Source organism: Dermacentor albipictus, chromosome 9, assembly GCF_038994185.2.
Source record: "Dermacentor albipictus isolate Rhodes 1998 colony chromosome 9, USDA_Dalb.pri_finalv2, whole genome shotgun sequence".
In the NCBI taxonomy this organism is placed as follows: domain Eukaryota; kingdom Metazoa; phylum Arthropoda; class Arachnida; order Ixodida; family Ixodidae; genus Dermacentor; species Dermacentor albipictus.
The window spans coordinates 109,349,106-109,372,103 of record NC_091829.1 but is presented as its reverse complement, the minus strand read 5'-3'; the positions used below and the strand labels follow the sequence as shown (position 1 = coordinate 109,372,103).

Below are 22,998 nucleotides of genomic sequence, written 5' to 3'. Positions count from 1 at the left end.
TACGCTACCACCGAGCACAGAAAACAGTGAAGAAATCTCAATCCACCACTTGGCCACTAATTCCGACGGGAACTTTTCCAAAGCCCGTGCTATAAAACCGCACTTACCCCAATGCATACTCCCCCCTCTGTAAAGCGTGCGAGGCCCGCGCTGGCCTCGATCACATTATCTGGGCGAGCCCTAAAGCCTCGAATGACCGCCCTAACACTACACGCATCATAACTACGGCCGAGCAGTGGGATACTTTTATGATGAGTTTGGGCCCAGAATAGCAGCTCTGGGTCGTTTGGATGGCCGTCTGGATGGCCGAAAACCCGCCAGAAAGCAAGGGCTAGCCCACGTTTGAGGAAGGTGTGACTGGGGGGTTAGTCTCCCAACCTCCGCCACCTCCGGAGCCCATCAAGGACACCAAGACACCTGCCTACGCTCTTCTAGAGCTTGCCTTATTTCTTTGTTCCACTGCTTGAGTGGTTAACTTTTTTTACTCCTACAATATTTCAGCCCTGTTTGTTCTTCGAGGTCGCTGACGGAAGGGTCTCCATTTTCTTTTCTATGCTTTTAGCGATGATTCCTTATCGCGTTTCATGTTTTAGCGTAGTGCTTTTGTAGTCTTCTGCCTTGCTTCGGTATCTATCCCCAAACATAAAGGTTATAAGTTTATGACCGCGATAGCATGCGGTATGCGATAGTATGCGGTACCGATGAGAGTTTCTGTATTCTCCGCTTCTTGAGCAGTTGTACGCACTTTACGTATACTAGAAACAATGAAGCGTGACAGAAAAGGCCTCACGCTGTGCTTGAAAAAATTCGAGGACACCTAAGCACTTATTATGACTTGTGAGCAAGAAATCATTAATGTACAAAAGAACGCCGCTGAGCGGCCCTTCGAGTTATGAACTACTCGATGGCAAGCGAATGTGTTGATATGCTTCGCCAATGCCTCCTAGGAGGCGTTGGCTTGAGGCCTCATCTTCAAAGCGATCTGCAATGTTTGAATAGTGCGCATGCAATCTGCAATCTGCATGCGATCTTCAATGTTTGAATAGTGCGCAAGCGACAGATGCCCGGAGGTCAATTGGCTCGCGGCTCCTGCCGCAACTCCTAACTCCAGCGTTTTCACAGACAGTTTCCTCTGTCATCGAGCGAGATCTGTTCATGTTTACCTGTGCGTGCGTGATACCGTGTTGCTCAATTTAGTTAAAACACGTTGAAGGGGGTAGATAGTTTGAATCCATGATAGAATGGGTAAGCGCGACTTAACAAGGGCGTAGAAAGAAGCAGAAATGCAATGACAGCGCTGTCTCCATGTGTCTGTCCCTTTCTACGTCCTCGTTGAGTCACGCTTACAGATTCTGTCATTGTTAATTTAGTTAGTAAGCGAATGTTTACAAGTTCATAGGGCCGGTAAAACTACTATGCTTACTTTGTATAGCTATCGCAATCGGTTCTTCACCTTTCGGGAAGTGCGAATTTTTGTTGAACCCCCGCTGCGCGCCGAATGCTCTGTGATTTTTCGCTGTGCTCGTTCGCTCGGTTACAAGTGACGCCAACGCTCGCCTCAGGAACGGGCGCCTAAGCGTTACGCTCTAAAGAAGCCGGTTGATGAGTGCGGTCGCACCATTTCTTCGAGCGGTCTTGTGATGTTACAGCGCCGGGACGTGCTATCCGGTGGGCTTCTCAGGCAAAGCAGGGTGCCTTGGCGTTTGAATATTCAGTAAGTAGAGAAAAGGGTAGGATGGCGTCAAAGAAGGTCTGCGGTGACTGGGCATTAAGGATGTAGAAAAGGGCTGCCATCACTTGTTTCACGCCTCACTGTGTTTACACATAATTGATGAATAGCATGACGTCATCCTACTTCTTGTGGTCAGATGACGCGTACATTGCCAACATGTTCGTCAGCGTTCGCTTTGTCCCTTTCACACGACCATACGTCTGCGGACGATATGGCGTTGAGTGTCGGAAATGTACACCGCACACAGGAAACAACTCTTCTACAGCATCGGCGACGAACTGACGATCGCGTTCCCCTATGACCACGCGAGGTAAATCATGGCATAGGATAAGGAAGTGCAAGAAGAGAGCTGCGACACAAGCAACAGTGGATGTAGGTATTGCTGCGGTTTATGAATAGCGGGTAAGATGGTCAACACAGAAGATGACCCATTGGTTGTTGTTCGATGACTCCGGAAAGGGGCCCAGGTGGTCAATACCAACTCGTTCAAAGGGTGTAGATGGAGGAATCAGTGGGTGAAGAAGGCCTGCTGGAGCGTTTGGAGGTCGCTTATGACGGTGGCATTTTGATCTCAGCTAACCTCACATTACCGTGTTGTGTGGCGCATCTGGTGGGACGCTGCAGTGACACGCTGCAGCGTGTGGGCGACTCACAGATGAGCTGATGTCGGGTAACCGCGCATGGCACGTAGCACGTCACATGTACAGTAATTCAGGTCATCGACCATTAACTCCATAGGTTGGGGCGGGCGCTGTGTGGTCGAGTCACTCAATGGGAAACTAATTTAAAGAACTACTAGTGAGCAACGCATCTTTATACACACAGGCCCATTCACATAAATAACTTGTATGTCGTGCTCCCACTGTGTGCAAAGTTTGGCTCTGGTGCAGTAACAATCCACACCAGAGAAATGTGCTTTCATCTGCCGAAAAAAGTGAAAAGACGTAGCCACTACATGTCACTCTTCGTCCGCGTGAAGTTTTGATTAATTGCACAAAGCGTCCGAGGTAAAAATGCACTTTTGTAAAGCGGTGCTGCAGTGAAGCCACTTTACAGGAACTTGTGCTTCTTAACATCAGACGCCCCAAAACACATTGAAGTTGCAGCGCTTTTATTCAAAGTAGCATTTATCAAAAGTGAAAACATATATCGAAAATAACACGCGGTAACCAACGTCCTTCAAGTGACATATGATGAAGAAATTACGGCCACTGACCAAGTCAAGGTGAAAAAACACACAGAGACGTTTCGGGACCCGTACGGGTTCCTTGATCACACTAAAAGATACCATGCGCAGACTGCAGTTGCAGCTACATCGGTGAAACGGGAAAATTCACGAGAAGATTAAAAGAGCACCAAAGGGACGTCTCCACCAAGAAAAAAGTATCGAACGCCCTTGCCGAACATGCCGATAATCGCAGTCACCGCATCGATTGGGAAAACGCTGCTATAATAGCTAAGGAAAAGAATTCGATGACCCGACTCTTGTTAGAATCTTTATTTATTCAAACTACGGACAACAATATCAACAGGACTGATGGAAATCTTCCTGCTAACTACACCCGTTCCCTACGTCACATTTTAGCATAAAAACGACTTGCGGCTCTTGCCCGCTTTTAGTGTGATCAAGGAACCCGTACGGGTCCCGAAACGTCTCTGTGTGTTTTTTCACCTTGACTTGGTCAGTGGCCGTAATTTCTTCATCATCATGTTACCTGACCAGAAGAACTTTCGTCGAACTCTTGACTATAAGTGACATATGCTTTCTTCGAAATTTTGCATCCGCGAAACCACAAGACGCTTAAGTAATGCAGTGAAAGCTACACGTAGAATAAAGTTGTGAACGGACAAGGTGAAACAACTTTCTTGTTAAACAATGAAATAAATAAAAGAGCAGTTTTCACATAGGAGACATTAAAAGATGCAGTGACCATTACAAAGGAGAAAAAATAAAGGTTTGAGGTACTTATGTTGTACAACATGCGAAGTAGCCACGATGTCCCAAATTCCTGGGTAGGCTGGGGAGACTTTCCGGCACAAGGGGGAAGCGTGCTCCACTCGCCGAGTAATTGGTTTTATCCAGCAGGTCATCACGGATAGAAAAGTGGTCACTGACTTTGGGGAATGCGGGCCGCGCCAAAAAAGAAAAGGCTCCAAGCTCATTTCGTTAGGCTTTCCGGCTGGAAAGTGGCAACGTGGAGAAATTTCGGAGCAATAGCAGCCAGAAGGTCGTCAAAGGTGCCTTCATCAAAGTGTGTCGTTGGTGACGGCAGGCGAGAAAGACTATTTGCGTCAACATGACGGCGGCCACTCTTGCAATTCACCTCAAATTTATATCGTCGAAATCGTGAGGCCCATCGTGCGAATGACAAGACAGATCCCGAATACTTACAGGCCAGCGTAAACAGTGGCAGTCGGTGACAATCTCGAATAGGTGACCGTAAATATATCAGCGAAATTTGTGCATAGCAAAAACACCCGCGAGACCTCGTTGTTCCGTGACAGTGTAGTTACGCTCAGAAATGCTGCGACAACTACTGGCATAAGCAACCACGTGTATTGCGTAATCGTAGCGCTGTAAAAGCACTGCTCCGATGCCTATGCCACTGGTGTCAGTATGGATTTTTTTCCGAAGTCACGCGGGAGAGGGTTCGACATAAGTAGGAACTTGAGATTAGGGAACGACGACTCACATTTTGGTGTCCATTTCAAGGGTACGTCTTTTTGCGACAGACGTGTCAACGGAATGCATAATGTCAGCGAATCTCGGAACAAAACGGCGGAAATAGGAGTATAATTCAAGAAAGTGGCGGAGCTTTCTTGCAGACTTGAAGACGCTGACTGCCTCAGTCTTCCGTGGGTCAGACGTGACTCCATCCTTCCTGGCGAAGTGGCGAATGTGTTGTAGGCTGCGAGTCACGCTACCTGCGGCGCCGATGACGGTGAAAGAGGAGCCGACGCTCCAGCGGCCGGCAGAATCAACATTTGCTGCTAGATGATACCACTCAGCGAGATCCCAAGCTGGGAATGCCTCGAACGTGGGAACGGAGCGGAAAGAATAAACGGCTTTTTTTATACCTGGACACCAAACGCGTTGCTTGTTCTCAAATGTCTGGCTCTCAATAGACCGGCGCTTCGAAGAGTTTAGAATTAAGCCAGCTTTTCCCACAGAATATAAAACGAGGCTAAGGCTGGTGTTATGCTTTTTAAACGTATGGCCCAGAATGACAACGTCAACCAGGTAACGTCACTACTTTTCCTTATTAACACAACTACGACCCCCGCGTTTAGTGCTGCTGTTGCGTAATGCTCGCGTACTGTTGCATAATATAAAACGTAGATTCATACAGGCTGTTCTGTGGTTATGGCACACTTGCCACCTGTTTGATGGACAAGCACCCTGTGCTTAGGTTGGCCAGCAAGTTACTGCTGTATAAATACGGTTATAACAAATTTGCGCTTGATTATCGAAGCCCCTTGTTGGCAAGTGGTGTGCCTTTACGCATGCTGGTCTACGTACTTTTGGTAGCTGCCAGGGTGACCACCCTCCGCAGTCCATTTGATGGCGTCGCACTGTTGGGCCCTCGTTGCCACCGTGCAGTCAAAGAGGACAGTGAAATTGACCGTACCCTCGGGTTCTAAGGTGACTCCAGTCCGGTAGCACTCGTACAAGAGGACGGGCCTCGCTCGAGTGTCCTGCGTGCACATGGTGCCCTCGTTCACATGCAGCTTACGAAGCACTGCTTGCGGGATACTTAGCTCGCTAGAAAGAGTGTCGAAACAAGGCCACAACAGGTCATGCACCTAAACAGGACTTGCTTAAAACAGCGCACGCCGAGAATCAATTATTTTCTTTCAGGGAACTGACAAACGGCCTCTGTAGAATTGACCCTGAAATTTTGATTACACGCCGCTTCATAACTAGCACAGGCAAACTGATGCTTCCACGCGGACATAAAAATTCTAGTAGGTGTACGAAATGTCTTGGCTGGCATACTCCTTCAAGTACAGCGTTGGTTTTGAGCGAGCCGATTAGCGCTCGCAACTCCTTCCTAATGCCTTCTATAGCCCCACTTGGTCCTCCGATTACGACTAACACAGAGAGGAGCGCCAACTCAACTATCCTGCATTGCATTTAGCGTGGTCAACTTTCGCTCCAGCGATAAAAAGCACCCAGTGTTCGGCCATGTTCTCTGCCTCTTCTCGCCTCCTCTCTTCTTTGTGGCTTTCGTTAGAAGGGGTGCGCGAATAATTCCGAATAGAATATCGCCCTATTTGATTCGCCCTTCGAATTGAATAGTCACTATTCATAAATGAGGAGACTTTTCGAAAACTTTTTTGGGGTATTTCGAAACGTCAACTGCACCCAATTAAACATAATATTGAAGCGAAAGTACGGTCAGTTTTCACCTCCGCGGGCATAGCATAGCCATAAAACATGACAACTTGCGTAATGGCGCAAGCAACGTCGCTTAGGTCACCATACTTTACATTCTATGCAGTAATCATTCGTGCTCTCTGAAGAGTTCCTTGCATGCGAAGAAACTTGCTTACTTTGAGAATAATAGGTGTGAACATCGTTTTATAATAACTGCGCTAACGGCTGTTCATTATTTTAAAACTATTCGAAAACTATGCGACATTTCATTCGATTCGCTTCTGGCACTATTCTATTCAATCTCAAAAATCCCTATTCGCACAATTCTTTCTAAGGCACTCTCCAGCCGTTCTTGCTTTCCTAGCATGTAGCACCAAGTGCGTGCGGCATATTCGCAGCACTGCTACAGCGGGGGTTTAGAGACCGGAAATATGTTGGAGTTCTGTGAACTCTGACAAATGATTTCTCTTTGAATGTGCCACCTGAAGGGTCCACCGAAAGCAAAATTCTGAATCTGCTAGTACTGGAGGCCTCGAAAGGAGATGCAGTGTGTTGTTTTTCATGTCAGAATGTTTTGTCAGAATGTGCATTTGTACAGCCAAACACATTTAAAACTTAGCACTTCGGACTGTCAAAATCTTTCGATAATGAGGTCAGTTTACTGTGAAGATTATGCATCATACTGCTCACAAGATGGCAAGCTAAGCGTGTTCACCTAAAGGAAACTCGTAACATAGGTTCAAAAGACGAAAAGAAGGGGTATGAGCAGAATTATTTTTAATACTCGCTGCTCCAGGCTAATATATTCATGGTATCACCGGGAGTCAACAGCAAAATCACGGTACGAAATTCGCATTGGTGGATTGGAACCTTTCTACAAACCGTAGGTGTCACGTAGTACATGAACTTAGGAGGAAGCATCTGCCCAGTAAACCCTCATGCACTGGTACAGTTTTGTATTACTACCTCGTATTAACGCGAGAGCGTTAAGGGCCCCATGTCGCAGAAAATCCAGCGTCGGCGTCCAGCGTTGAACGTGTTGAGAGCGAAAAATCATTCCCAGCCACGCATGCCCAACCACGCTGGCCCTCCGTGTAGCGCCATGGCGTTACTGAACTAATTGAACAGCTGCCTCCTAAAACGACACTTAGGAGCCCACTGGCGATGAGGACTATTCTTGGCGCAACTGTTCGAGCACTCATGCCAGAACGTCACTCATGAAAACGAGTGAGCTGTACAACGTTGCACATACACAAGTACAACTGCCATGTTTCCAAGTCACTCAAAAGGAACACCTGACTTCTTAAGATTTGTCAGCACAGCACACATAACTTCATCGAATGGTGCCACCCTGTCCGCACATCGAAATGCTAAAAGCTCAATTGGACGCATATTGGATGAGCACGGACTGTTTCGCCGTTGTAATTGTGCTTTGAGAGAGAGGGTAAACTTTTATTTCAAATCAACAAGATTTGAGTCCGGCGTCTTTTTAGTGGGTCTGGGCATCCGCCACGGACGCGGTGCCCAGACCCAGATTTTCAGAGCAAGAAGTTCGTCCTATGAATATTTATACACAGCATTACAGTGTTCGACTCTTCACCGTCACTGCAACAGAACAGTATTCTACTGATATGTAATAGCGGATAAAAAATGAAGACGAGGACCGAGGAAGAAACAAGTAGGATGGGCGAGAAGCAAGTGTTGCTCCCGTTTGCGCTTTTCACCCCCTCTCCTTGGTCGCGATTTTGCAGCGATATCTCGTGCTCGATTCTATGCTTGTTTTATCACCCACCACGCACAGCTGGCTGAAAGAATTCATAACATGTGCGCAGCGTTGTTCTGACCACTGACAAAGCGCGAAAAGGAATAGCATAGAAAAAGGCATCGCTCCGAAATTGCGGCACATGTCTTTTTTCAAATGCTGTAAACTCTATCAGTAAGCTGACAGGCGCGATATTTGAGCACATTTTCAGCATTCAGCGTCTGGGCTATACCTGGTAGAAGTCCCAAGTGTGTCCTGCGAAGGTCAATGCCCATAAAGTCGAGATAACGGCAAAGTTCAGCAATTGCATGACGACCAAGTCGCATCGAGGTTCGTAGCCAAAAGTGGTAGGTACTGACATGGCACTTCGCGTCTATATACAAATGGGTTGAGCAGGCGATGTCTAGAACAGGTGACATCCTGTTTTACGGCCATGAGCACTTGTAACGCAGGTGTTCGCTATATATTTTACGTACGTCCTCACCAAAAAGTTAGAACAACTTTGATTTCCTGGACATCCGATCCGGTGCTGTGTTTATGCATGTGCGTAGACAAAAGTAACATCTAACTTTGCACTACTACAATAATTTCGCGGGAATGGGAATAATGATGTTACGTGCACGTTAAAAGGCTTCACTAGACACTGTCCATCATCTTAATCACGTTGTTTTTCTGACCCCAGAACACTTGTCTGTTGGACTCTACTGCAGGTTCATGGAAACTTGTATACATACTTCAATGAAGGGAAAGCAGCTTTTTGGCGGAATTGCTTTGCATAGAATGCTTAGGCATGTGTTTCATCGCTTCAGCTCGATCACTCATTGCACGACCCCATGTTTTGTGTCATTTTCGCACATGTTCACGTTAGTTTACTTGCGAGACAAAAAACCAGAAATTTCTGTCACGGATACGGCTATTATTCCACCAACGAAAGCCTTTTCCGCTCGGTGCTGTAGAAAGAACGTTGCCCTACATTACTCCGTGTCTTTGATGTTTGTTTCCGCAGGTGTCCGATTTCAGGCACTAATTTCTTCCGGCCAGACACCTGCGATAATTTCTCAGATGCTGGGTGACGTGCAAGACCTACAGCAATGATGCTCGTGTTCATATTTCTCTCTTTCATTCGTTAATGCCGCAGAATTGTCATTTTTTGAATAGTACCTTGAAAGGCCAAATAAGTACGCTCGAAATGCCGGCCCGCTGTTGTATCGAGCACAGCAGTGTTTCGCACGTGTTGTTGTCTTATATAGTTACGGCGAACTCAAATTCATTCAACCTTCCGTGTAAGGCCTGCTACATAACCGCTTGGTCGGGCCGCACCGAAGTAAGGGTGGGGCTGCAAATGTCCTTGTTACCCCTATGGGCATCGGCCTCAGCGAGCGGATGCCTTATGTGCGCCTAACCCGAGCGAGCATGGAGCTTCTCGCAGAGAGCGCCTTCTTCGGAACATGTGTCCTGCTTGACCTTCGGTCCCCACCCTAACACTCGTTTGTTAAGTAGGTGGTCAAGTCGACGGAGAGAGAGGGAGAGGGACGTGGCACGAAGGATTGTCGCGCCAGTCGAGAGGTCGAGACAGGCAGTCAAGCGGTGTTAGGGCTGTGTTGCCGAAGTGAGCTAAACAGGCCCCCTTGACTATCGAGTGCATTGCTCATGTCTTGTTGTATATGGTATGCTGCGTGAATACTGTTGTAAGATGAAGCAGATGTCGCAATGTGAAAATCAATGTTATGCAAAGCACGTTTGCTGGTAAGTGGCTAGGCAGCATCGTTTGGAAAGAAAGAAGAAGAGACAGAAAAAGCAGGGAAGTCAGTAAGTTTAAGTACCGGGTGGCTACCCTGAACTGGGGAAAGGGGTAAAGCGAATCAAAGCGCTGTCTCTGTGTCTGTTTCTTCCTACGTCCTCGTTCAGTCACGCTTACACATTCTAGCATTGTTAATTTGGTTCCTAAGTGAATTTTTACAAGTTTATGCTGCCACTAAAACTACTATCCTTACTTCGTTCAGCTATCCACTAATTTGCTGTCGCAATCGGTGCTTCACCTTTCGGGCGAAACTACGAATTTTTCTTGCCAGGACCGTCACACAGCAGGTGTTAGATCACCTTCTCACAGCCGCAGATGATGCAAATAAGGTTGTCGGCTCTCCCAATGTGGAGGCAATAGGCGTTCGTGAATACTACGCCGTGCCACGAGCGCCACAGAAGTGTCTGTTCCGCTTGTGGCAGCCCTGGTGGAAAAGAGAGTTGCAGACTTGCATCCGTGCTGCGAAGACACGCGTTGGCAGGTTAACTTGTGTTCCACACTGTCAGCGTAAGCTCGTGCGACAGCGCGCGAAGCCTTTTGGCTGTATGTGTTCTTTACAGTGATATTGGTATATAGTAGACACAGTCATGGGCAGATCGGGCAGCGAGAATCCGCACTGTCGTTACCGAAAATTCCGTAATGACCATGCTGATTGCACGATGAGCAAGCAGTCGGATGCTAGCGACTAACTGTTCGTTAGGCCTGTGATTGGAACAGGGGCAGCAATCATTGAAGTGCTGTCCTTGAGTCTTATTGTTTGGGATTACGTGTTTCGTTCAAGATGACTTGCAACGTGTTTCATGCAAGATGAACAGCGATCTACCCGGTGCAAGCAGGTGGGCAATGACAACAGCAAGACCGTGCAAGGCTACGACGATCGTGTGATACCGGTGCATGATTTCTTTTTGGGGCATGTGACGCGAACGTAGGACATGCCACATGTTGGGTGCTAGATACGTAGTGGACGAGCGTAAGCGAGAGAAACACGAATTTGACACCATCAGTGACTACGTGTCATATAATTTTACGTACCAATGGCATGATTGAAGCGACGATGGCATTTGTACTACAGTGACGAAACATTAAAAGCTGTTCGACTTGGGCTGGTCATGAAGGAGGCATACATATACAGCGCCGTACAGTTTCTACGCACCGTTAGCTGCTACGATGAATGTATCGCGGAATGTGGGCCGATACGGGAGAGATGATGCTGTCTGACATGATGTCTCAAAGCGTGAGCTGTCATGAGGAAAGAACGCGAGAAACTGACAAGTGACGCACACGCCAACCATCTCAAATATTAGTTGGCTTTGCAAGAAAAAACCATGCCTGTAATTGCAGCCTAGTGATTATAGCATTTGGCTGCCGTGCTCGAAGGCAGAAATTTGATTCCTATGTCGGTCCCGCAATTATTTTCAGAGGTCCGAAGTATTGCGAGACGGAAAATACCTGCCTGGCTACCTGACGCAGCGCAAGGTGCCTTGGACTTGGCAAAAGAATGGTTCGCATTATTATTGTCGCGTATACGCTGTTGCCGTACAGGATGAGTGAGTTTCCAGGCGTTAGCACTTTACTGAGCGGAAGCATCGACGCGCGGTGCCACGATGTACCTCGTTCTCCTCTTTTACTCTGCCACCGCATGTGGCATTACCCCTCCTCTGAATCAACATGGAAAAAAAAAGAGAAGGAAAGCAGAGGCTTGATGTGAGAAGGCTAAGAGAGCCTAGGTCAAACACAGTGGACATAGTTGCAATGTCCACTGTGCAATGTCCAAGGGAAAGGAAATTAACTCACGGTAGCATTGTTTCTAGCACAGTCTACACTCCACGACCGTAAACGAGGTAAAACGGTGTGAAGCGTGTTGTTTCTTGCGTAGCAGCGTTATTTGCAAACGTTATGTAAGATAGTATCTCGTCCAACGTCTTGCGCTGTACGTCTACGTACAGAGACAGCATGTCAGCCATCGTTTTATTCAGTAGTTCTGTCAACCCATTTTTCTGCGGATGATAGGCAATTGTCTCACAATAGGTTGTGTAGCAGAGTTTAAAAATATTTTGAATGAGCTGTGCTGTACAGGCTTGGCCTCGGTTTGTGATGGCGTGCGATGGGTTGTCATGCCGTTTAACGGTGCTCTGTATGAAAAATTGGGCAGGCTCGGAAGCTGTGCCTTGAGGCAGTGCCTCGAGGCACAGCATACCACGTTAAATAGTCTGTGGCGGCGATTATCAGCATGTTTCGAGGAGACAACAGCGTAAACGGCGCCGGAAGATCCATGCCTAGCTGGTCAAAAGGTTTTCCAAGTTGGTCAATCGGATTCAGCGATCCCGCAGGCTTCACAGCTGGCGACTTCTATCCCTGGCATTTACGGCAGGCTTGGGCATACCACTTAACACACGCGGCAAGTTCCGCTCGGTAGTAGGATTTGCGCACTTTTGCAAGGGTTAGCGTTAAAGCCAAATGGCAAGACGGAGGCTTGTTATGACAGGCGAACATAACTTCGTCACGGAGGTCTGCTGGAGCGACAAAAAGGTATGTCTTGCTGTTGTCAGCGGAGTTCTCCTTGTACAAGACGTTATGCCATAAACAAAATGACAGTAATCTGCAAGTGATATGCTGGGGCATCGATAGGCTTCATGCCTCTAGGTGTTCGAACATTGGTCGTAGTGCGTTGTCTGCGCGCTGCCATGCTGACAAATCGGTCACGCTTTCGGCCCAAAGGAAAGCGCCGTCGTCCTCAATGTGTTGGTCGGTAGTATCGATACGAGCGCGCGAGTTCCAGCGACTCCGGGTATCCAATTCGACTTGTACACGATGGTCACGTCGTACTCCTGAAAAAGTAGACTCCACTGTTCGAGTCGTCCAGAAGGGTTCCGCAGGTTTACAAGCCAGCATAACGAGTGATGACCTGTCACAACTTTAGTGGGCGACCATAGAGGTAAGGCAGAAAATTCAGCCAGCGCCTACACGATGACAAGACATTCTTTCTAGGTGGTCGTGAAGTTGTTCTCTACAAGCGGTAGTGTGCGACTTGTGTAGCCGATCACTCTTTCAGTGCTGCAGCAAGACCAACGTTACCAGTGTCTGTATGGAATTCGATGTCCGCTTCCTCGTCAAAGTGGGCCATATATGATGCTGGCACCATGCGCTGTCGAAGCTTGGTGAAAGCAGTCTCCTTCCCTGAGGTCCAGGAGAACAATACCTCCTCCCTTCTCAGGCAAGTCAGCGGTTCCGCCATCTTCGAAAAATTTTCGATGAAACGCCGGTAGCAGGCGCAATGGCCCAGGAAGCGTCGGACACCTTTGTTGTCGGTCGGTGTTGAAAACGTGGCTACAGCGGCAGTTTTCTAGTGATCGGGGCTAACGCCTTCCGTGCTGACCAAATGTCCAGAAACATCAGCTGCTTGTAGCCGAAGGGACACTTCTGAGGCTTAAGAGTGAGGCTAGCCGATCGGAAAGCTTCGAGAAGTCGCCCTATTCGTCTCAGGTGTTCGCCAAATGTCGCAAAAAACGACTACGTATTCGAGCTAGACGAGGCAGGTTTGTCGCTTCAGACCAGCGATAACAGTGTCCATCATTCCCTGCAAAGTTGCTGACGCAGAGCAGAGGCCAAAAGGAAGCACTCTGTGAAGGCCATCTGCTTTTACGACAGCAGTATTCTCGCGGACTCATTCATCTACTTCAATTAGCCAGTAGGCACTCTTTAGATCGAGAGACGAAAAATATTTAACTTGCCGCAACCTGTCTAAAGCGTCATCGGTACATGGTGGTGGGTACACGTCCTTCTTGGTAGCATCGTTGATGCGCGTATAATCAACACGGAAACAAACTTTTCCATCATTTTTCTTGACCAGAACGACCGGGGAGGACCACGGACTGTGCGAAGGCTGAATGACACCATCATCTAGAATCTCCTTGACTTGGGCTTGAATTGCCTCACGTTCTTTCGGCGAGACACGACAAGGTTGTTGTTTGACGAGGCGTGCGTCGGCGGATGTCGTTATTCGGTGCTTCGTGATTGGCGTTTGGCCCACCTTAGTAGCCCGAGCTAAGCACGCGTGGAACTCGTTCAAGCGTTCCTGCAGTATGCTCTTTCGGTCTCCTATAAGCTGGGAGTTTACATCGATGCCTCTGAGCGAACCATCCTTTCTTCCCAGTTCAGAAGCAAAACATTTGACAAAGTCCGACAAAGCCTCGGCGGTAGCGAAACGTGGCTGTCCACGCCAGTACACAGCAGACGAAGTAAGGGAGCGCAGAACACAGTAAAAGAGTACTCGAAGGACCGCTCAGCGGCGTTCAATTGGAGATGAATGCTTTCGCATTCATAGCATAAAAGAAATGCTTCAGTGTCCTGGCAATTTTTTCTACAGTAGCCAACGATGGTAGTGTTCCTGAACATGGTTCTTTGCTGTTCCTTAACACGGCATAGACTGGCCTTTTACAGCTAGATGTGCGATTGGGCTGGGTAGTGCGCTATTTATTGTGAGAAACTGAAATGTAAGCAGCCAAATATGATATTGAGTTTTAGTAGCCTGTAAATTAACTGATTTGTTTGTTTTTGCGTTTAGGACGAGATCATCTCTATTCGAAAGTAAAACCTGGGTTCCATGTTGACGTCCATAAAGCCTACTAGAAACAGTTCCTCGCCATTTGGTTAGACAGACATATCCGGTTCGGTCGTGTACGTGAGGACAATGAATAGGTCACCCCGGAGGTGTTAATTCGAAAGTAAAGTCGAAGAGTGTTCGACCCATCTTCCATATCGCTCAGGTTGTTTCCTCAACACGAGAATGATCAGTTCCGAGTAACAGAAATCTGTGAAGTAACTTTCACAGTCCGACAGAGATTGAGTATGATACTTCCCTGTGTACTCCGCTATTTGCGACTGCGGGATCTAGCCACTCATTTGGACGAATGAGGCTTGGAACCATTAACAATAGACGCAAGAGTTCCTCACTGTCTCCGACTGACTCTCCTAAATATAAAGAAAAAAAAGGATAAACAGTGAGCACTACGAGGAGGATGCGTTGCGTTCTGCCTTGGAATCATCCATACTGGGATCACCATTGCGTCTGCAAAAGTTCCTCAATGGCGTTGCCGCCCCATCTCCTCCGGTTACGTTGACCTATCTCATCTAGTTCATAACCTCATTCCAGATGTTATTTTACTTCAGGAATTATGGCTTTCGTCACATCAGCGATTTGCTGTTAGTAATTTGTGAACATGTCGTCTTGATTGCCCTGGTAGAGGCGGAGGGCTATAAGTTTTAATTTCCTCAAAAATCTATCATAAGGTATCTGTTTCTTTTGAACATGTGCCTTCAGACTGTGAACTTTAGGGATTCGATTTTTTACTGACTGGCTGCACTGCGTTTATAGTGGTTAATGCGTACTTGCCGAACGGAGTCAAGTGCACTGATCACCTAGACTCACTGTACCAAATTTGTTCAACTGCAATGCTTCTGGCAAGAGATTTTGATTCTCACCCCACTTCTTGGAGTACAAAATCTGATGTCCGTGGAAAAAGGTTGTGAAATTGGATGAATGACAACAATTTTTAATTTCAGAATTAAAGTTGAATTACTTTTCTTCGTGGGAGATTCTCATCTGCATTAGACCCGACCTTCTGGTCTGCTCAGATGTCTATTCCATCGTGGGATACCTTTGACAATAGAACAAGTAGCGATCGTTTACCCATTACATTTGAAATTATGCTTTCACTTCAGGCTCCTATTGTACGGCAAAGACGGCTCAATAATTATAAAACTTATAGGTCAGCGATAAGTTCAGGGGTATCATCTTTGACTGCTCGTGAAGATCAGTGCAGGGCTGACTCGGTGGTATTACTTCTAAATTCTGCGATTCAGCCAGCTGAATTTACGGTTATGTCGTGCAGCTCGCCGTCAAACTCATCTTGCTAGAATGAAGCTCGTACACGGGCTTACAGGCGAAGAAAAGGAGCATGGAAAAATCTTCAACATAATCACAATCACCAAAAATTGGATTGACTATAAATTCTATGGAGCTCTACTTAAAATAACTGTGAGAATAGTAAAAGATGAACAAAAAGACAAACTGCATTCATCTTTGTCAAAACCAGAAAGAAGGTGGCAGTTAGATTTTTACGCAGCAGAAAATCTCTCCCCATTCCAATCACATTTTGCTGTTCTATCTCCGAAAGAAGTGGCGGATACACTAGATGATATCGGTAAAGGGCTTGAAGCACGCTTTTCTTCGCAATGCCCTAGGTCTAGGGCATAGCGACATAGAAATTGCGACATACAGGACATATGAATTTGTAGAAGTAACCATGGCAGAATTATCCGACGTCATTTTAACTGCACATCAATCGGCTATTATACCAGACCGTATCACAACAGCTATGATTAAACTGTTATTTAACTCTTTCCCACATGAGCTTTTGAATATAGTCAACTGTTCACTTCAGTATAAATGGACCCCGGACTTCTGAAAAATTGCAAAAATTGTGCTTTTACTAAAAAAATCTAAACCTCAGATATGTCTTGGGCAACATTTGGCCAATTGCCCTTACTTCGAATATAGTCAGAATAATAGAACAAAATAATTAATGTCTGGCTCAATGAATTCACTTCTTCCCAAGGTATTCTGTGCGTGAGACAAATAGGATTTAGGCCTCAATGTTCGACATGGTCAGCTCACGTTGATTTAGAAAGCCGCATTCGACTTGCAAGGAGAAGTTTAAGTTTTGGTAACTTTAGACATTGGGAAGGCATATGGCAATGTCGAGCATTGAATTTTACTTTCTAGATTAGCGAGTTGTGCTGTTCCCGATTATCTAGTGGCCGGGATAGAAGAGTTGCTTACCGATGGACAATTATTTTGCTTTAAAGGTGGGGTTACATTGGGTACATAAAAACAGACGAGAGATGTACCGCAAGCATCTGTAATCTCACCGCTCTTACTTAATATTTGGTTATCGGCTATCCCAGTTGATCAGGATGTGCAACTTTATCTTTATGCTGATGATATTGCATTTTTCTCCTCATCGCGGGTTATCAATATTTAACACCAAATCTGGCAATCCTATTTGTCTGTATTCGAGTCCTGGTTGGACGGACTGTCTTTTTCCCGTAACGTCAAGAAATGGGGCTCTATAACGTAAAACTATTGCAAAGTTTTTTTTTCCAATTCTGCAATAAGCTCTCCGCAATTTCACGCCAATGCGCCAATGCCTTTCACGACAATGCGAGGTGACCTTAACAAGCTTTCGTTGTAGAATCCCCTGCCTAATGTTTGCCTCCATATATCTGATTTGTCCGTAACTAGCATCTGCTCTTTTTGCAATTAACCAGATGTTCATTGCAAACCAGATGCAATGAACCATCTTGCAATGAGCCAGAACGGTCACTTCGACTGAAGTGACCGTTCCGCTTTACTTTAACCATTGCGGTGGCTACCTCAGTCTATCCCGCTGTTGAGCCCCTTCTGGTCGCGCGTGTCGTGTCACCTGCCTTCGGTGATCTTTAAAAAACCCCAGGTGGTCAAACTTAACCCGCAGGCCTCCCATACGGCGTCATATAGCCAACCGTATTGCTTTGCCACGTTAGGCCTCCTCCTATCATCTCCACTTTTACACTTGTTCAAGGGAGAGGTATCTATGGAGATGATATTCTGTCACACTTATTTTGAGTGCACAGCTGTGCGTGAGGAATTACCGGCAACACTCTATGGTTGGCCCCTTTTCGGCTCCCTTTTGGAGAATTATTGTGCACTTCTAGTGGAGCACGTTCACTCTGTCAGGGCAGAAGTGGAGTAAACGCGCCTCGCAGGGCTGTACGATAACCATCCAGGTTAAATTTAGACATGTTAGAAGCAGATACTTCATCCAATAAGATTTTTTAGCTCTGCGTCTTTTGCCTGAGCGTATACGCACGCAATACTACGTTATCCCGCTGCATGTGGCGTTGCATCGAACGCAACCAGCGCTCCAATGAACGCGCACCGGAACGCATCAAAGTGCTGCGGCGTTCCACTGAGCGTCGCCCGCTTTGCAAGACTGCTGCGGCGTCCGAGCTCGCTGGTGACGTCACCGCCCGCCAGGATATATAAAAGGGTGCGCTAACAAACGGGGGGGCCTTCTTGGTTTCGGGCTTGGACTGTTGTCTGTTGTGTTCTTCCGAGAGTGCGTTTGCCTCGACACAGTGGCAGCAACGCTACATGACGCCACAAGTTTCCAACTAATGTCAGGAAAGCAGCCTCACGTTGTGCTTCTTCTTCAGTGTGGAGCTCTCTACAAAGAGGCACGACAGCACCACCATGCCTGGGGAGGACTCAAGACCGCCTTCCTGCAGAATGCCCGCCGTCCAGCCGCCTTCACACTTCAACTTCGAAAGAACGTCCGAATGGCCAGCATGGTCGCAAGAATTCGCCGACTATCGGTTTGCGCCGGGTTTGAATGAGCGCAGCGAGGAAGCTCAAGAGCGGACTCTGCTTTACACAATGGACAAGCAATCACGGTATTTCAAACACCTTCGGCTTGCCGGAACACGACGGCCAGAAATAGGAGGCAACCAAAAGGCAAGTTTGATAAGCACTTCGTGGCTGCTCGCAACTCTCTTTATGAAAGCGCTTGCTTTCGCCGTAGAGGCCAGAATCATGGCGAATTCGTCGAGAACTTCTTCACAGCTCTGCACGCGCTTACAGCCAGGTGTGACTTCGGGACTTTTTGGAATGATTCGCGCCCTCTTTGTCGTTGGCCTCAAGGACGCGAAGCTCTCTGAGACACTGCAAGTGGACGCCGACCTCACGCTGGCAAGCGCCATCGCCAAGGCCTGTCTCAAACAGTACACGAGCAACAGCAGCAGTTGCGAAACAAAGTCGGTTCGTCCATAATGAGAATGGAAACAGACGTGGACGCTTTCGAAAAGAAGAGCGCGTCTTCGCAACCTCTTTGAAATGGGCATCTAGCGCACCAAGTGTAGGGCACTGCAACTCGAGGCAAAACGCAGCGGTGTCCGTTATGCGGGAAAGCGTCGCATCCAAGGCTTGCGTGCGCGGCGAAGGCAGCAAAGTGTTACCACTGCAACGTGAAGGGACACTCCAGCGTGGTCTGTCACAAGGACGGTTTCAGATCCAGCAAGATAGGACCGTCTTCACTTGATAAAGACAATGCCTTGTATTCTCTCGGTGCCGTTGACAATTACTCCGCGAGTGCCAAGATCATTGATGCGTCTATTAATGGAACGCCACTCCACCAAGGTAGGCACGGCCGCTGAGGTATGTGTGGTTCCTTTAACATTCCCTGGGATACCATCCAAGTTAAATAAACCGGGCATGGTTCTAACGGGACCAAACGGGAATCGACTAAAGATTTTAACCACCTAAGACAGAACGGTCCGGGGTAGGTAAATTTGGGGACTGCATAGCGTCTTCAGGAATTTGGGAGCATCGCTACCCCCAGCTGTTTCGTGGACTAGGTACTCTATCGGGAGAGTATACCATCCGCTTGAAGCCAAACTGTGTGCCCTACGAGGTTCATGTGACACGCCGCGTTCCTCTTTCCGTTGAGAGATGCTGTTAAGCATGCGTTGGTTTACATGGAAAGACAGGCGTAGTAAGAAAAGTAGAAGGGCCTTCAGAATTGTGCGCTGGAATGGTTCCTGCATGGAAACCATGAGGAGCAGTACGAATCTGTGTTGCTTTGACCCACCTAAACCGCAGTGTCCTGAGGGAACGTTATGTTCTGCCAACGGTGGATGAGACGCTGAGGTTAAGTGGTGCGACAGTATTTTCAAGGTAGACATGAATTCTGGCTTTAACAAAATAAATTTTCTAGCGGGAGCAGGTTGTTGACCACTTTCATTACGCTATACGGAAGACACTGTTCCTAAGGGCTGCCTCTTGGTATCACATGGGCGCCTGAGTACTTTGAGAAACGAATGTTCAAAATCTTGGCTCGCATGCCGGGCGTTGTCACTTTAATCGGTAACATTTAAAATTTCTGGGAGCACGAAAGCAGAAAATGACCAGAGTCTTGAGAAAAAAAAAGACATTGGAAAAGCTGGAAAAAGAAGGTATAACGCTAACCAAAGCAAATAATTGCTTCGGCGTCACAAGTAGAGTTCCACTGACCATCGCCCGCGTTGCACGACTGCTGCGGCGTCCGAGCTCAATGGTGACGTCATCGCCCGTCAGCATATATAAAGGGGTGCGGGGACAATAAACGGGTGGGAGGGAGGCTCCTTGGTGTGGGACTTGGACTGTTGTCTGTTGTGTTCTTCCAACAGTGCGTCTGTGCCAACAAAGTGCTTTGTAGCAGTAATCCCCTAGTGTTTCTTTACCAAATGGGAAGCATGCCTCTCGAACTAGTCGAGTCATATAACTACCTAAGTATCACTGTGTGTAATGATGTGTCCTGGCATAAACAGATTTCTAACATTATATCCTCTGCTAATACGAGACTAGGCTTTTAAAAGCGTAATATCCGCCAGGCTCTACAAAACGTAAAATTGCTTGGATACGATTTCCTTGTTCGGGCAAAACTGGAATATGCATCTGCAATCTGGAGCCCACATCAAGCATGTCTTATCAACTGACTTGAAACTGTTTAGAACCGCGCTACTAGGTTCATTCTCTTGCAATATTCATACTAAGTCGGCATTTCTGTACTTAACGCAGAATCCGGATTAACACCACTATGTAATCGCCGACGCATTGCTATTCTTAAGCTCCATCACAAGTTGTTTTTCAGCACCCTTCATCACGCGTCGCATGCATCGTTCCCACAGCAGGCATCTCTCACCGCGCCAGTCATCCGCAGCAAGTCGCAAGCCCGCGTGCCCGAACCGCTCATGTTTCCGTCTCGTTCATTGGTCGAGCAGCTAAAGACTGCAACGGCCTTCCTGCTGACATAGTTGACATCGCTTGCCTGTCTTTGTTCCAACAGCGTTTCAGTGATTACACTGCATGTAGCTAATGATGCATAGATAACGTGGAACTTAGATAACGTAGGGGAAAACCCTACCCTTATGTAATACCCCCTCTGGGGCTTTTAAGGACAATGCACTGAACTGAGCGACACTACACTGCAGTATTTCTTTCCGATTTCATGTTTGTTCGTCAGAAGTGTATTTTATAATTGGTTATGACATTATATTGGCTCCATCTCATTCTCAGACAAGGCTTCCGGAGCCGACCATGTCAGCCTTCCTCGGCCACTTGTGCAACAGTGAAGCTTGGGTAGGGACGCTCGCCGCAAGGGCTGCTGCTGCAGCAAGGTCCAGGCTGCTGCTGTACTTCTGGGAGGCTGAGATCTACCGCGAACAGCAGCAGGGGCATCCCTAGGCTGCCCATGCCCTCCATGGGTTGCGCTATGCGATCGTTGGCTACGCCGACCCTGTGGCATCGGCAGCACTGGCAACCCTACCTGTGGTCAGCCCCCGCGAGTACACCGAAGCGCACGGCGCCCTCACCGCGGATGTCATGGTGGGGACCGTGGCCGTCCTCACAGCGTCAACCTTCGTGAAGATGCAAGTCGATGCGAGCAACGTGACGGTACGTGTTTCCGCAGCATGCTTGTTACCTACATTTGTGGCAAATATTTGCTCAATAGTCAAATAATTATACATGTCACGTGCAGGGAAACAATTCATTTCACGCCGTAAATACAAGGCCATTGTAAAAAGAATTAACGATTGTTTCTCGTTTGGCAATAGACAGTTGTGTGAGAATGGATACTGAGTTTCTATAGCTTACAATCGTATAAACTGATAAAGAAGTGAAGAATTAAGCACCGTGAGCTTGCTTGTAGTATTGAACAATATATTCTCCAAGCTAATTTCCATTAGAATCAGCGAACCACTAGACTTCATTCAACAAACAGAACACGCTGGCTTCATGAAGGCATATTCTACAATCGCTCACATGCTTGTCATCAATCAGTTAATTAAGAAATATTTGCAGCACACTCGATTTCTATAGATGGCTTTCATTGATTATAAAAAGGCATTTGATCCAGTATAAATACCAACAGGCATGGAAGGACTGCACAATCAAGGAGTGCAGCACGCATACATGAATACGTATCTTGCGAAATATCTGCAAATATACCACGACTACCTTGGTTCTCAATAAGGAGAAGAGAAGATTCCTTATAAGGAATGGGGCCAGGCAGGGCGTCACAATATTACAATTGCTATTCAGGGCACGCTTATAAGTATTGAAGCTATCGGGCTGGAATGGCTTACGAGTAAGGATAAACGGTGAACATCTAGGCAGCCTTAGCTTTGCCGATGACATTATCCTGTTCTGCAGCACTGGAGATAAATTGGAACAAATGATTGAGGACATTAACAGAGAGAGTGCAAGGGTAGGGTTGAAGATTAATATGCAGGAGACAAAATTACTGTTAAATAGCGTGGCAAGCGAACAATAATTCATTATCGGGAATGAGCGTCGAGAGTTTGTACAGGAGGAGCACGTTTATGTCGGGCAAATACTTACAGGGGATCTTGAATATGGAAAGGAAATTTACAGAATAAAAACGGGTTGGTGTGCGTACGGCAGGCTTTAACAAATCCTGGCTTGAAGCTTACCCCTGTCATTGAAAAGAAAAATGTGGGATCGTTGGAGTATATCGGGGCCAACATATGTGGCAGAAACTTGGACGTTAACAAAGAAGCTCGAGAAAAAGCTAAGGTACGCACAAAGAGGTATGGAACGAATAATATGAAGCGTAACGTTAAAATACAGGAAGCGAGCGGCGTGAACCAGGCAGCAAGAGGGGTTAGCCGATATTCTAGTTGACATTAGGAGAAAAAAATGGAGCTGGAAAGACCATTTAGTATGGTATAGTATGGTAAAACTTTATTCTAGTCCTTCGGAACACGCGTCAGTACGTAGGCACCACTCTCACGTCGGTACAGAAAGGCCGAGCCTCTCTGCTGCGTCGCAGGCCCGAGCGACAGCCCACAGCGGTGCTTCAAGAAGCAGCCTCCCATTTGGACGACGTGACGCAGTCGCCGTCGCCTAGCGCGCGCAATCGCCCGAGCATGGGTTGTAATTTAGCTCCGTCTGAGCATAACTCGAAAATATTGGTCGATTGCATCTCTGGATAGATTGTGTGTAACAGTGCGGGGTTAGGTTATGCCCCGACCTGGGGTAACCCGAGTGTCTGCCTTGTTTGCGTGTTGCGCGGGTAAATATCCCGGTCCTCCAGGTGTTGCGTGGCCGCGTTCAAGATTCCGTGTTCGGCCACCTTGTCAACGCACGAAGTGAGTGAAATTGGTCAAAGGTTGTCGAGACAGGGGGGCTTGCTCGGCTTGGGGATGATGACGGTGGTAGCCATCTT

The 22,998-nt window shown here is 47.3% G+C and overlaps 2 protein-coding genes across 5 annotated transcripts in view; one reads left to right on the top strand and one right to left on the bottom strand.

Moving 5' to 3' along the window:
• LOC135897504 (uncharacterized) overlaps window positions 1-22,998 on the bottom strand; it is a 33,489-nt gene that overhangs the window by 8,434 nt on the left and 2,057 nt on the right. For both annotated transcript variants that reach the window (XM_070525224.1, XM_065426147.2), the window contains exon 2: window positions 5,253-5,428. In XM_070525224.1, the coding sequence (XP_070381325.1) occupies window positions 5,253-5,428 (176 nt within the window). The remainder of the gene's footprint in view (window positions 1-5,252; window positions 5,429-22,998) is intronic.
• Window positions 17,796-22,998, top strand: part of LOC135897488 (uncharacterized) — a 46,607-nt gene continuing 41,404 nt past the window's right edge. For 2 of the 3 annotated variants that reach the window (XR_011508420.1, XM_070525225.1), the window contains exons 1-2: window positions 17,796-18,908; window positions 20,826-21,203. Coding sequence is in view for 1 of the 3 variants with exons in the window: in XM_070525225.1 (XP_070381326.1) it covers window positions 21,132-21,203 (72 nt within the window). In the remaining 2 variants the exon portion in view is untranslated. Of the gene's footprint in view, window positions 18,927-20,825; window positions 21,204-22,998 lie in introns of all 3 variants that reach the window. The other variant, XR_011508421.1, reaches the window with a different exon arrangement.